Source organism: Laetiporus sulphureus (genome assembly GCF_001632365.1).
Source record: "Laetiporus sulphureus 93-53 unplaced genomic scaffold LAESUscaffold_69, whole genome shotgun sequence".
Taxonomy (NCBI): Eukaryota; Fungi; Basidiomycota; class Agaricomycetes; order Polyporales; family Laetiporaceae; genus Laetiporus; species Laetiporus sulphureus.
In genome coordinates, this window is record NW_024468578.1 from 56,968 (window position 1) to 69,879 (window position 12,912).

A 12,912-nucleotide genomic window follows, 5' to 3' on the forward strand; every position below is an offset into this window, starting at 1 on the left:
AGAAAAATGTTCTGATTGTGCCTCTCTGAGCAACGATAGTGCCCTACTTCCCAACCCAGCAGCAACGCGCGTGTTGCGTACGACTAGGAACCCAACGTTTCATCGGCTCGGTGTCAGCCACCCATCTCCCAACATTGCTGCTAGCAGTGAAATAGCAGAACGTTCCGCCAACTCAATCCAGTCAGTCACTCTCTGGCGACCTTGTGGGCGCAGACCGCTGGACAAGCTCGAAAAGTGGCACCGGTGAGAGACGACGAATCCGAGGTCAGGAACTGCTATGGCAGTGCCACATTGAATCCATTCAAGGCACGTCTCTCAAAGCCTACTTTTTTAATGCAATAATCTCGAGGCCTGCATGAGCGAGCATGTCAACAGTCCTCAAGAATGACTGCGTGCATCCTGTGCCTCATACGTCGACAGTTGTACTTTCGTTCGGTTGACCAGTCTGGCGAACCTGCGCTTCGAAAATGGCGCATCGGGCAGTACCATGTCATGGAGCGTTTCATTCGGATCCCCGCAAGCACTTTGGCCTTGGCTTCATCGTCGATAACAAAGTCAGTGAAATGCAAACTCGGGATGTTGCTCTGCTCCTTGTCTGTACTGTGATGATGTGGGATCATTCTCTTCTCCTCCTTCTCACCTTTCGGGCATCCACCATTGCATCCTATCCCAACCTCCTCACAGCAACACATATTCACTATATTTTCTCTGATACTCTCGGGTCTGTCACAAGACACGCCAAATTTGATTGCTATATGAGATGACCTCCCTCTGGGATTGCTGTTTGGCGACGACTCATGTCCTGTCAGCACTTGGAAGCTGATTCTACGCTACGGTCTATGGAATCGAACCAACTCCGCAGATGTCGCGTTGCTTGTGGATCTGCCGGCTATCGCATTTGTACGACCTGCGAGGGAGTCTCGACTTCCAGGCTCAGCTCTGAATGTCTGCATCTCATGTGGTAGTCCCCTTTTATTAGTATATGCTATTCGCCGATGCTGGACATTTCATTCGTTCTCTTCGGACTATCTGTTGGAAGATGTCTTGATCTCGCATGGTCCCGGTCGAGCTTTTGGTCCGACACGGAAGGCATATCATCCTGGCCTAGCTACAAAGCGATCGCGCTGGAACTGGTGCGCGAGCACCCTAGCAGTCTTGAATCGAACGAACCTGCGCACCTCGACCCGCTTCACAATCAGCTATCTGTTCCCTCGATCGCGTCTCTTATTCCCTCTCCCCGCCAACATGGTCGCTTTAATCCAGCGCACGATGCTCGCACCGATTATCCTTATACTAACTTGTCTCCCGCTCCACGTCTCCTCGGGAAACGTCCCTGAAGGCGGCGCCTGCTCTCCCTCCAACACCCACCTCGACCCTTCCTCTCACAAGCTCCTCAGTGACTGCTCCGAGACGACATTCTGTTCCAGCTCTTCGTCCCAAGCAAACATCACGACTTCCAGCTCCACAACGTCCACCAGCAGCACAGGCACCTGCCAGCCACGTCTCTGTCGCCGGGACGAGTTTCCGTTCTGGTACTACCACGCTGACGAATCCGGCCCATCAAATGCTTCCGCTCCCCTTCTCACCCTGCCTCCGCTCTGTCCAGTCGGGCGTTTCTGTCCGGACGAGGGTAGCGGGTGTCGGCCGCTCGTGGCGCCGGGACAGCCATGCGAGATGAACCGGGACGACCAGTGCGCACCACCACCTGGCTCCGAACGAATAGCATTGTCGAGCGAGCGGAACGTCAATGGGTCGATATGCTTACGCGAAATCTGCATGTACGTATTATTGGAGCTGCGACGACGAGAAGGACGTTCGTGATTTGCTGATATGCTTGGGCGCAGGTACGCGAACGCGACGCTCGGCCAGGCTTGCATCATCGACAACAACACCTACGTTGACGAAGGCCCTGACGGACGACAGTATATTAACAGTATCGCCCGGGACAACTGCCGCACCACTCCGCCGCAGCCACTGTATTGTGACGGCGCGTCCCTGCAGTGCGTCCCAAGCAAGCCACTTGGCGCAGCATGCGATGCAGATCGGGAGTGCGAGAGCGTGCATACACTCGCCATTGCATGCGTCATGATGCTGACTCACACGATGCTTATAGTACAAATGCGGCTCGTCGGGGACCTGTGTCCCTTCGCCGTCGATGCCCTTGCGAATTGCGCCATGGAAGTACGCCATCACAGCCGTCTGCGTTCTGGCTTGTAAGCGTTGTTCCTCGCTCCCTGCTGCACAACAAGATCGTCATGACTGACGTTCCGCTTTACAATACTTCCTCCAGGTATGACAGCCACCCTCGCCGCTCTCGTCTTCGTGCACAAGCGTCTCCGCCTCCAGCGCTATCGCGAGATTCGGGAGTATTACGATGAGCAGATGAGGTGTGTTGCTCTTACTTTGCAATGACAGAACATTATTGATGCATAGTTTTCGCAATATAGTTTACGTCGTTCGATGGCGGCTCTTCACGCAGCCGTTGCGGAGAGACATCGTTATTCCGATGCCTACGCAGATGAGGACGAGAAATGATTCTGAGCTATAGTGACTAACCTCGAATGCGTTCGAGTGTGTTGTATGTTGCTCTTTATTGGGGATTAAGCTGCTATGGTGAATCTATGACGGAATGAAAGCATATATACAGCGACAGAGAGTATCCTACATAGGTATGTCATATCATAGTGCATAATTGATCGATACCCGAGAAGCTATTCGACAAAGCCCATCTATCCACTCACCATCCCGTTGGAGCAGAGTGACCACCGTGCACCTCACCGCCTCACCGATCCAGGCGATCTCATCCCAATACGGCGGAAGACACGTACCAGGATGAATCGGCCGGCCTCCTCAACGCGCTGCCCACCTTTCGCAGCCTCTGTCTTTGGCATTGATGGCTGCTCCTTCTGCACATCTACGCGTCCCGGCGCTTTACCGAGGAGCACAGACGATTCCCTGCTCGAAGCCTTCTCTTCCTGAGGCAAGCCTGCCGACGAGCCCTTCATCCATACCAGTCCTTCTTTCCCCTTGAAGATACCTGAGTCGCCAGACCCACTTGTGATGGGCGACTCGCACATGGGAATATCAATGTCCTCCCCTGCGCATATTGCGCTGTCGAACGTGTTCGAGTCCGCGTCAAAAACCGTCGTGTGCGTGCATGTGGCGAGGTCGAGCTTGGGCGGCCTCCGGAGCGCGCCTTTATGGTCCTCTGAGGAGGTGTGGCGCGGTCAGTGATGATCGTGTCGATGTTCATACGTGATGTAAATACAGGTATGGAGAACGACGACAATTGTGGCGCGTCAAATCTCGCGCCTGTCGCGTTGATCATCGGCATTTCACTGAAGGTTGTACGTACCTGGGTGCGGCCCTGCCAGACGGATTGTGTCGAAGGTGTATTGACTCATTGTCGAGTTAGGAAATGCGACGAAGAGAAGGGACCTTTGACAGAGGGAGGCTATGCGATGGACAGATGTTCAGCGTCCCATGAGGGGTGCGTTTGCGAGGCATAAGTTTGGCCCATTAAATATCTCGAGCTCATGCTTATACATGAGACTCGGGCTCGTAGTCATGGGCGACAAGCATTCTTGCGGCGTTTTTGCACTGTCGTCGTCAAGGTACTCGTAGAAGCTTCAAGACCGTAAGAACAGGCCAGCATCAGTGGTCTGTACCTTGATCTATTGTATCTTTTGGGAGGGGGATTACAACGACGGCGACGATGGCGCCAGAGAAAGTGTGGAGAAAAGCATCGGAAAAGCACGCCGAACAACCAGCTAACAAGCCATAGTCGAATGTTATTGTTGCTGCATCGGAAAATCCATCTAGAACTGAGGATAGTGCGAGAATATGGACCCACAACAGATTCAACTGGTAAGATTCTGCATTGAGCGCTGTGCTCGATGATTCGGCAATCAAGTAACACCAAAAAAGAATGACAAACAAAAGCACAGTGTTTTGTTCTTCGTCTAATGGGCTGCGATGTAGGCAGCAAACGGATTGATCTCGTACTACACCTCGAACTTAAACGCTGACGCAAACCGTCTGACTTTACATAATTGATCTGATCAATTGCAATCGTCGATGATTTGATGCCAGGACCGGCTTTCCCCGCAATGCACACCAGCCAGCTCGGCCACCTCCAAGTCCTTCAGAGCATTCGACTTGTCACAGCGTTCGACCGTTCTGTCAACTCTGAAAAATGAGCGTTACACGTCCGTTCAAAGCGACCGACCTGTTCAAGTTCAACCACATGTGAGTGAACGGCACGCCTTGGGCGAATTCGATATGAGAGAGGAATTTATCACGCATACAGCAACTTGGACATATGGACAGAGACGGTGAGTGCTCTCCAATTCGTTTAGTGTGAGACCATGTGTAATTAGCAGCGATACGTAGTATGGTATTAGCTTCTACCTCGGCTATCTCTCGCGCTGGCCCGACCTCTGCACCGTGCAAGAGTCGCCGAACGGAAAGATGATGGGCTACGGTGCGCGCATCCTTTCCACCTCCCTCACACCTTCTCACCCATTCTCCGACACATACAGTTCTCGGCAAAGCCGAAGGCAGTGGCGCAGACTGGCACGGGCACGTCACCGCGCTCACCGTCGCGCCATCCTACCGCCGGCTCGGCCTCGCCCGTAAAATGATCGAGCACCTCGAGCGCATATCCGACGAGGCTTATCGTGCCTTTTTCGTCGACCTCTACGTTCGCTGCACCAACGGCACTGCCATACAGATGTATGAGGGCATGGGCTACAGTGTGTACAGACGAGTGAGAGAGTACTACGGGAGCTTGGGCTTGGGTAGGAACTCGAAGGATGAGGAGGACGCGTTTGGTGAGTGGCGATTATGTTTCATTCCGGTGTGGGTAAATAACAGCACGTTTCGCAGACATGCGAAAACCGCTCTCACGAGACCCCATGCGCCGCTCCGTGCGCTCCAACGGACGCGAGATTGTCGTCAGCGCACATGATGTATCATAGTCTCTACCATGTCAGCCTCTTCTCTCCTATCCACACACATCTACACCGGATCTCTATACGGCAAAAGCCTTCGACACTCGAAGCAACGTCTGCAGTAGGTGAGTGTGCGGTGTATGATTTGCTATCAATTTTGCATAGTACGAATGCATTCGTGAGTCTCGAGATCTTTCTCTCTACGGGTTGCCACATTACCCCATCGCGATGTGAATACACTCGCCACACCAAAGTTCTCGCCGAGACGTCACACACGATAGCGGGCGCTTCCGCTATGCATCAATGCTTCCGAATATTCTTCATCAAGTTCTTTGTTCTAAAAACTGTAGTGACCACACCTTTACGATTTGAATGGCCCGATAATTGAGTTATTAATGTATTACGATGCTGCGGTCCAGATGATAAATTAATGTGATCTACAGCAAATGTCTTGTCACGCGGCGAACAATGTCCACCGTCAGAAACGCTTCTGCATGCAAAACACAGACGATCAGCATGCATTTAACCTGAGCCCAGAACAATGATTGAATGGTTCATCAGAAGAATAATGGTGCAATACGTGCACCGAATATAAGCCGGACGTAGATCACTCCTCTTCCCGAAGGCCAGCCCGTCCGTCTGCATGCCCACTCTCGCAGACAGAGGCGCACAAAGCCAGCCTCCCGAAGGGTCATATGGCCCCGGCAAGCTTTCATCTCGCAGAGAAATTCCACTAGACAGTCGACTCACCCTGAATCACGGTCATACTGCCACTTCTTCCTCCTCGTCATCGTCATCGTCATCCGTAAGCTCCTCTCCCTCCTGCACGCCGCGGTGCCTCTCCAATCCTGGCCGACGCGCCCACGCGCGGCCATCGGTATATGGTTCGATGCGAAAGGGGAAGAGGAGGGTATAAAGAGGGCTGCGTGTTCAAAAGTGAGTTGAATCTGGCAGACTGGTCAGTTTCCTCGTACGTACTATCCATCCTGGCCAACATTGAAGAACAGCTCAAGGTTTCTCCGCTTTCTGAAGATGTTCCACATAAGAGCGAACGAACGAATAGCGCCCATTCATAGCTTGCTCACCCTAGGTCATAGGAATTCACGAATGTCTACAGCAGAACATATCAGACTACACCTCACGCCAAAGAGCGGAGCGTCCGACTCACCTCGCCCCGCCCTTTCGCCATCGTCCGGTACATCTCGTTGTCCGCCGCCTCCACGGACGTCTCCCCGCACGCGATACCATACAGGTGCCACGCGGTCATGATCGTCACTGCAAAAAAGAGGATGGCAGAGAGTATGAAGGTGATGACGAACGCGATTGGAGGGGCATAGTAGTCCCACGTATCCTAGAAGGGAATATCGTGAGAGACGTGTGGAGAAATGGGGACGAAAAGGGAGACGAACGTCTCCGTGCCACCCCATTGCGGAAAGGACGTGCGGCCAGCCGGAGATGGCGTAGCAGAATGTGGAGATCGAGAGGTATATGCTATGAGATAGGTTAGTTCTGAATGTAGCCGCATGGATGCGTCGCACTGTCACGTACAGGAAGAGCACAAAGTGCCGCTCGTTGTGCAAGCCGACACACTGGTTGATCCCTACCGCCAGTCATGCATACACTTGAGCGTGCAAACGCTCACAACGAGATAAACATACACTGCACACAAGTCAGAGCAGAGTTATCAGGCACGAACGACACCACGTACTGGGCAGTGATGGTCATACTTCAGCACGCAGCGGTTGCATATCCGACAATGGTGAGACCTCTCGCAGCGCACACCCATCAGCACCTCCTACCCCCCCGTACCAGCTCGATTACTCACCTCGGGCCTCATCACAAGACACTTCCGACACCGCCGCATGCTCGCTCTTGTGACGTTCAACAACTCCGACCAGCGCACTCCGCCCGGCGTGCTCGTCCTTTTCTGCGCCCACATCCATCCCGAGCGCGGTTCCGGCGACAGTGGCGGGTCGTCTATGAACCCCGGCGGGATGGTGCACACCCAGTAGTAGTGCATGAAGAGGTTGAACGCGATCAACGCGCATATGGGGGTTGTGAGCCACAGGAGAGGCAAGGTCGGTTGTATCACCTCGACTAAGAAACGCATGCAGTAGGCACAGGAGTGATCTCGTCAACTGAAAGACTAGGTACTAGGTACTTACAGAAACAGAACGCTCCGCTGGAGAGCAGGATGACCCCGAGGGTAACGAACAGAGGGCCGGCGGCGCCTGTGATTCTGTCCGCAATACGCTCAAGCCTCCTGAAGCATCTGAAAACTTGTCTCGCGCAGATCATGCGGTACCACTCAGGAAAGGGTTTAAACAGCAAGATCTAACGAAGGAGTGCGTGGTCGCAACGAGCGCAGCGTCCAGGTTGCACCTGATGGTTAGGGTGGAACAGCGACTTGAGAGCGCTCCCCGGAGCGCTGCGCCGCGGTTGCTAGTCAGAGAGCCTGAGTGAAAGACAACCTGCAAAGTCTCGTAGTACGTGCGAGCATGAACCAGCATACCCAGCAAGCATTCTGCGCTATACAGTAGTACAGAGACAAGCATTACATTCCCGAAAGGCTCGAGGTCATCATGAGCGTGTAGGAGTAGGACGAACGGAATTATATCCAAATATCAATACATAGCACCCCGCGCCGTCCATAGTGAACGAGAGAACGCGACCTATGGGCAGCATGTACCGTCGTGCGGAGATAGTAGCAGCCGTGGGGATGAAGCAGGGAAACTCCGGGCTCTAGCTAGATCCAACCGAGATATATATATGAAGAGACATCTGCAGCAGTAATACGAGCGAGCGGCAGGCCGCTCACCTGCCCCTCCCAGGCGTCACAGCTCTGCGAGGCGTACCTGGCGGCTTCCGCGGTGTTGGCGGAGGCACACCCGTCAATCGACGCTCTGCCACGCCTGGAGCGTCCACGGCACGCTGCACCTCCCTGACAGCCCGCCGCGCCGCATCGCCCACCTGCGCCTGCGGCCGCTCAGCGTCCACGCGGGTGAGCGCACGGAGGAGATCTTGCGGGTCCGTAGTGGGCGGTGGCCGCGATCGGCTGGGCGGGAAGTATAGTGAGAGTGCACCCACGGGAGGAGCTGTGGAGGGCCCTAGCTGGGTACGCGAGCTGAGATTGAGCATTGCAAATCGGCGGTCGAGGTCTGCTTCTGTTAAGTGTGTAGTTTCGAGCGCAGAGTTCGCGACCGTGTGCAGACGATCCATCTGTTGAGATTTTTCAGCGACAAGTCGTTAGGGACAATGATAGCTATATAACGCACTGTGAACTCTAGATCGTCCAAACGGCTGCTCAAGTTGCCTTCCTTGTCTATCGCAGAACTGACGACACCGCGAGCTAGATCAAGGCTCCTGCTCCCTCGGAAGTATGCAGGAAGGGCCTTCTCATCAACATTCCACTCGTCGACATCCTCAGCTGATGCTCGTTGTTTGCCTTTAACCCTCGTGGATGCGAACTTCTCCAGCTCGGCGAGGACTTCCGTGCGATATGCATTATAGTGGTTCGTCACCTCTAACCAAGCATCCTCCTCAGCTTTCGACCTGACAAACAGCAGATTAGCTTGAAGGTTCACGTATCCACTCGCCGACCACGATCAACGTCACGTGCAACGCACCGTTGGTTGTGGGCATTGAATTTAATCTCGCGCGCTCGGTTCTTCACGTTCTGCTCGTTCTCCCGCTTCGGTTTTGCCGTATCCTCCGATTCCACCACCCCATAGACATTGGTGTCAACGCGTTTCTCAGCCAATGAGCGGATCATCTTCTCCTCCACTCGAGTGAGCACCTGCGCGCCCTGCGCCGATAACGGTGGTGGATCCTTCCCAGGTCTCTGCTGCTCTCCCAGGATAGACGATAACGCCTGTCTCTGTTCTGGGGACTCGGTCATGGCGCGGTGTGTGCACCAAATCAGTAGCTGTCGCGCGCGTGCAGGCTCCGGTAAATCTTGGTCGATGTGCTTGTGGAAACTTGATGAGGGCACTGACGTATGCGGGTATGCTGCTTTGCGATCAGATACTCGTACACGGTGAATGTGGTTCGCACGCTTACAGATTACACCAGTCGCTTCATAGCTTGAACTGATTCGCTTACCACGGCTGAGCGAACGCTTCCTCCTGGACCCGGGACCGTCTCTCATGAACCGATTCCGCTCAATCGTCGGTGTCTCCTGCTGGGAAAGCGGCTGCGTAGTGTCACGTATTCGCTGGCTGGACTGCGGCGCGTGCGATCTACTCGACCTTGGGGGTCCGAACTGGATCTCAGAAGTCAGATGCCCAGCAGAGCGCTCTGCTGCCTGTGATTTGCGTCGCAGGATGTCTGTCTCCGACTGCATGCGGCGCACATCTTCCTCGACATCGTGGTCCGGGCGCACGCCCGTATGAAGCTCCCGCTCCTTGCCCTTCGCACTCTGGGGGAGTGTGGCTGTGCTGCTATCGGCCTTGAACCTCTTAGATGGATGTCTAGATGCGTCGATAGGATGTGAGGAATGGTTTGTCTGGCTAGAAGTGGCCCGCGGGGCCGCGTGCGATGGCGCTGAGCTCTGAGAGGACGAGGATGCGGCAGAGTCCAATATCTGTGAATACGAAGGCACAGCACGTTTGATGACCAGGCCACCAGGTTGCTCCTCGCCGTTCACTGGTCACTCAGAATTAAACCCGACGGCTGCGCCAGACACGCGAATGGCCACGTACGCTTCCGCTTGTTTGACGGACCCGTCCTGTTAGAAGTCTGTCATACGAATGTGAACCAACGCACGAAAGGTAAAATAGCACGTGTTGCCCACCTCTCTCTTGAGTCTCTTTGCTGTGGCTGCGAGTGGGTTTCCATCATCGTGTCCTTTCCGTTTGGACGTTGGTTGAGACTGGGAGGGTATCATCTGGACCTCCACTGTCGATGTCGTGTACATATATCCGTGAGAGAACCCTCCAGAGCGTGAGCAGCGGCGGCAGCGGTGGCGCGGCGCGGACGACGAGGGACGCGTTCACCGACGCGCGCGCGATAGTGATGGCGCAAAACAAACCGGAGTGGCGGACTTCGAAATGGTCTCCCACGCATCACGTCGTTAAACAGACCCGCGGCGCGAGGCATGAGTCACGTGGACTGCGCGCGTTGCCGCGCGTGCGGCATCTCCCGTGACTTCGCGGAGAACGCGTGCGGGGCGTCCATACTGAACGGACAAAATCGGCGATGTCTGATTGGCTCCCAGAAGCACCGGGCGGAACCGGTTTCATGCCAGCCTTATAACAAAATTTCGACGCCATCGCTGGTCACCGCTTCTCTATTCAGATCTCACTCCTGGTCGTCGCGCCGTCTGTAATATTTCTCTAGTCCTATCTTACCTCACGACCTCTAGACTTTTAAGATGCCGTTCAAGCAAGGTGCGCGTTTATTCCCGTGCGGTGAGGGCGAGAGAACGGGCGAGCTGAAGTTGCAGTGGTGTAGGTGACGCCGGCAAGGGTGCTGGTCTCTTCAAGACTCGTTGTGCTCAGTGTCACACGGTCGGTGCTGGCGAGCCTAACAAGGTCGGCCCCAACCTTCATGGGTGAGCAGTGCTTCTTTGCAGTGATTAGATGGTTGGGAGGCTGAGTCCGTGACAGCATCTTCGGTCGCAAGTCCGGCCAAGTTGAGGGCTTCTCCTACACCGCCGCGAACGTGAACAAGGGCGTTACCTGGGACGAGGAGACTTTGTTTGAGTACCTCGAGAACCCTAAAAAGGTGTGTGCATCTTCCGTTGCCCCCTGGATATCTCGTTGAAATCGTGCGATCTTTTACTCAGTACATCCCGGGCACGAAGATGGCGTTCGCGGGTCTCAAGAAGGATAAGGACCGCAATGATCTCGTTACATGGCTGAAGGAGGCGGTACGTCTGGTAACCATCATCCGGGCAGCGCCTGTACTGACAATCGGCCTGTCCAGACTGCATAAGCTACCGCACAACCTCCGCCTTCTGCAAGAGACTCTGATATGGACCGCTACCTACCATACGTCGTGGCTAGACTGGTCTTAGTGCATGTAGATGACCATCACTGTCCGTTCTTGCATACATACACCCCCACTTCTTCCGCCCTGATGCATTAATTATACCATCTCTCGGGTTTGGTGTCGACGTCGGCACACGCTCAGCCACAACGATGAGCAGGTGCACACTCATGATATTTCGTTTCTCATGCCGTTCGTTTTGGGTGATGCGTTTAAGCTGCCGCGAGACGAGACACGCGACGTTGTTCAATTCGCTGCACACGCGTGACGTCATGCAATGTTTGACCTTGTTGTGGCTTGTTGTCCAAAGGCTTTGGAATCAAACAACTGGGCGCTTACTCATCGCTTTGTCTGTGCCACCGTGCCTTCCTCAAACCACATTCAACGCAACTTTGCCTTCTCTCTCTGCTTGGTATAAATTGAACTGGTCTTGCCGATCGAAACTACTCAGTATCTTTCTTCTTGCTCCCATCCTCTCAGATTCGTGTGCAATACCTTTTAATCGCGAACTGACGACGAGACAATGGACGGACCCAGCGTCGAAGAGGACACCAAACACTTTGACTCTGTTCAGGGTGCTCACGATGGAGATTCACAACCAGATCCGAATGAGCCTCTCATGCTGGATGCAGGCAATGGCAGAGTATGGTTGGTGAAAGTAAGTCTTCTAGTATTTCCAATTCCCCATTATGTCCCAACGTATCCCGCAAGATCCCGAAAACTCTCATGGAAAAATGGTCAAAAATTGATGCAGAGGGAGTTCACCTCGCCAATATCCGCGTCTATCACAACGCCAAGGCACCCTCGGGCAAAAAACCGCGCATCGTACTCATCCTCCCGTCGGATCCAGAAACTCCAGACGTGCTGGGCGAACGGTACGAGATGGAGATGGTGAATGAGTCCGTGGAGAACCAGGTCGTGATCGCCGAACGTGAAAAGGAACCTGGGACAGGCAGTCGTGCACGCACGACGATCCTGACAGGGCGGGTCAAACATGAGTGCCATTTGAAACAGGCGTCTTTGACCGCTCAGTATAGACAACGGGTGAAGCAACGGACTATCGCTGCTAATACGCCGAAGCGGAAGACGAAGCCGATCGAGGAGGCGATGCTCGGGCGAGGCAACGTCAAGATGCTTACTAGTGGAGCAGCACCCAACGCGCCCATGTCGCTTTACGTGCGTATACTGATCTACCACAATCTCTCCTTGTACTCACTGGTACCGGTTCTGACCATCTTTTCATCGCTTACGGACATGCAGAAGCCGAAGCCGAAGCTGCAGAAGGGCCAGTACGAGCGCATGGCGCGGATGCCACGCGACCAGCTGCTCGACGAACTCTTTCGTGCATTCCAGGAACATGAGTTTTGGGCCATTAAGGCGTTGCGCGAGCGCACGCAGCAGCCTGAGGCGTACCTTAAAGAAGTTCTGTCCGAGATCGCGATCAATCGCCGCAGCGGCGAGCACGCACAAAGCTGGGAGCTACTGCCGAACTTCAAGGGTGAAGGGGTGAGTGTGCTCATCGTTTTGTGATACTTGTTACTGATATGTGATTCGGGAGCAGATGAAGGCGGAGAACGTACCCGGCCCGAGCCTCTCACAAGGTATGAGCGCTAGTCAGAGCTCAGCGGATGTGAAGATGGAGGAGGCCGAGGAAGATGAGGATGAGGACGAAGATGAGGATGACATGGAAGAAGTCTCATGATGGCGTATGTTATGCTCGTCGGACTGCTGTCGGTACGACTGTCCCCCTTTACCGTATCATTATTATCTGCAAATGTGCAGCTTCACAGTGTATTATATCCTCACAATTGGAACAGAGTGGGTTTTTTCACCGCATTTGACATATGCGTCTTCCCAGAAGCGGATGGGGAGCAGCCTGACTTGAGTCGCTTCGGGAGGATTTCTGACAATGCTGACGGTATTTTCGTGCTACGTGACGAGCTCATGATTACCGCAATTTTGCTTGGTAAGA

At 54.2% G+C, this 12,912-nt stretch overlaps 7 protein-coding genes across 7 annotated transcripts; 4 read left to right on the top strand and 3 right to left on the bottom strand.

The window, feature by feature from the left end:
* Nucleotides 1-1,245: 1,245 nt before the first annotated feature.
* Nucleotides 1,246-2,535, top strand: LAESUDRAFT_816206 (uncharacterized protein; the record flags this gene model as incomplete). The annotated part of the gene is made up of 5 exons (XM_040914756.1): nucleotides 1,246-1,778; nucleotides 1,845-2,058; nucleotides 2,114-2,213; nucleotides 2,291-2,387; nucleotides 2,448-2,535. The coding sequence occupies 5 exons, from the start codon at nucleotides 1,246-1,248 to the stop codon at nucleotides 2,533-2,535; spliced, it is 1,032 nt and encodes a 343-aa protein (XP_040758678.1).
* Nucleotides 2,536-2,623: 88 nt separating this feature from the next.
* LAESUDRAFT_816207 (uncharacterized protein) lies at nucleotides 2,624-3,404 on the bottom strand (the record flags this gene model as incomplete). Its single annotated transcript, XM_040914757.1, has 2 exons — nucleotides 2,624-3,208; nucleotides 3,356-3,404. 2 exons carry the CDS (start codon nucleotides 3,402-3,404, stop codon nucleotides 2,775-2,777), a joined length of 483 nt encoding a protein of 160 aa, XP_040758679.1. The 3' UTR covers nucleotides 2,624-2,774.
* Nucleotides 3,405-4,114: 710 nt separating this feature from the next.
* LAESUDRAFT_503153 (N-acetyltransferase) lies at nucleotides 4,115-5,056 on the top strand. The gene is made up of 5 exons (XM_040902713.1): nucleotides 4,115-4,248; nucleotides 4,310-4,334; nucleotides 4,393-4,483; nucleotides 4,542-4,832; nucleotides 4,888-5,056. The coding sequence occupies exons 1-5, from the start codon at nucleotides 4,196-4,198 to the stop codon at nucleotides 4,977-4,979; spliced, it is 552 nt and encodes a 183-aa protein (XP_040758680.1). The 5' UTR covers nucleotides 4,115-4,195; the 3' UTR covers nucleotides 4,980-5,056.
* A 658-nt stretch (nucleotides 5,057-5,714) lies between these two features.
* On the bottom strand, nucleotides 5,715-7,250 carry LAESUDRAFT_739392 (zf-DHHC-domain-containing protein; the record flags this gene model as incomplete). The annotated part of the gene is made up of 9 exons (XM_040911002.1): nucleotides 5,715-5,874; nucleotides 5,931-5,978; nucleotides 6,038-6,063; nucleotides 6,121-6,303; nucleotides 6,362-6,443; nucleotides 6,501-6,552; nucleotides 6,657-6,747; nucleotides 6,778-7,049; nucleotides 7,118-7,250. The coding sequence occupies 9 exons, from the start codon at nucleotides 7,248-7,250 to the stop codon at nucleotides 5,715-5,717; spliced, it is 1,047 nt and encodes a 348-aa protein (XP_040758681.1).
* Nucleotides 7,251-7,766: 516 nt separating this feature from the next.
* On the bottom strand, nucleotides 7,767-9,837 carry LAESUDRAFT_664952 (uncharacterized protein; the record flags this gene model as incomplete). The annotated part of the gene is made up of 6 exons (XM_040905159.1): nucleotides 7,767-8,171; nucleotides 8,228-8,504; nucleotides 8,579-8,960; nucleotides 9,012-9,596; nucleotides 9,653-9,689; nucleotides 9,745-9,837. The coding sequence occupies 6 exons, from the start codon at nucleotides 9,835-9,837 to the stop codon at nucleotides 7,767-7,769; spliced, it is 1,779 nt and encodes a 592-aa protein (XP_040758682.1).
* A 446-nt stretch (nucleotides 9,838-10,283) lies between these two features.
* On the top strand, nucleotides 10,284-11,015 carry LAESUDRAFT_731784 (cytochrome-c from the OXPHOS pathway). Its single transcript, XM_040910112.1, has 5 exons — nucleotides 10,284-10,339; nucleotides 10,404-10,503; nucleotides 10,559-10,676; nucleotides 10,738-10,821; nucleotides 10,878-11,015. The coding sequence occupies exons 1-5, from the start codon at nucleotides 10,324-10,326 to the stop codon at nucleotides 10,884-10,886; spliced, it is 327 nt and encodes a 108-aa protein (XP_040758683.1). The 5' UTR covers nucleotides 10,284-10,323; the 3' UTR covers nucleotides 10,887-11,015.
* Nucleotides 11,016-11,293: 278 nt separating this feature from the next.
* LAESUDRAFT_708176 (transcription initiation factor IIF beta subunit) lies at nucleotides 11,294-12,775 on the top strand. The gene is made up of 4 exons (XM_040906680.1): nucleotides 11,294-11,598; nucleotides 11,652-12,116; nucleotides 12,201-12,446; nucleotides 12,502-12,775. Exons 1-4 carry the CDS (start codon nucleotides 11,464-11,466, stop codon nucleotides 12,640-12,642), a joined length of 987 nt encoding a protein of 328 aa, XP_040758684.1. The 5' UTR covers nucleotides 11,294-11,463; the 3' UTR covers nucleotides 12,643-12,775.
* Nucleotides 12,776-12,912: the final 137 nt, after the last annotated feature.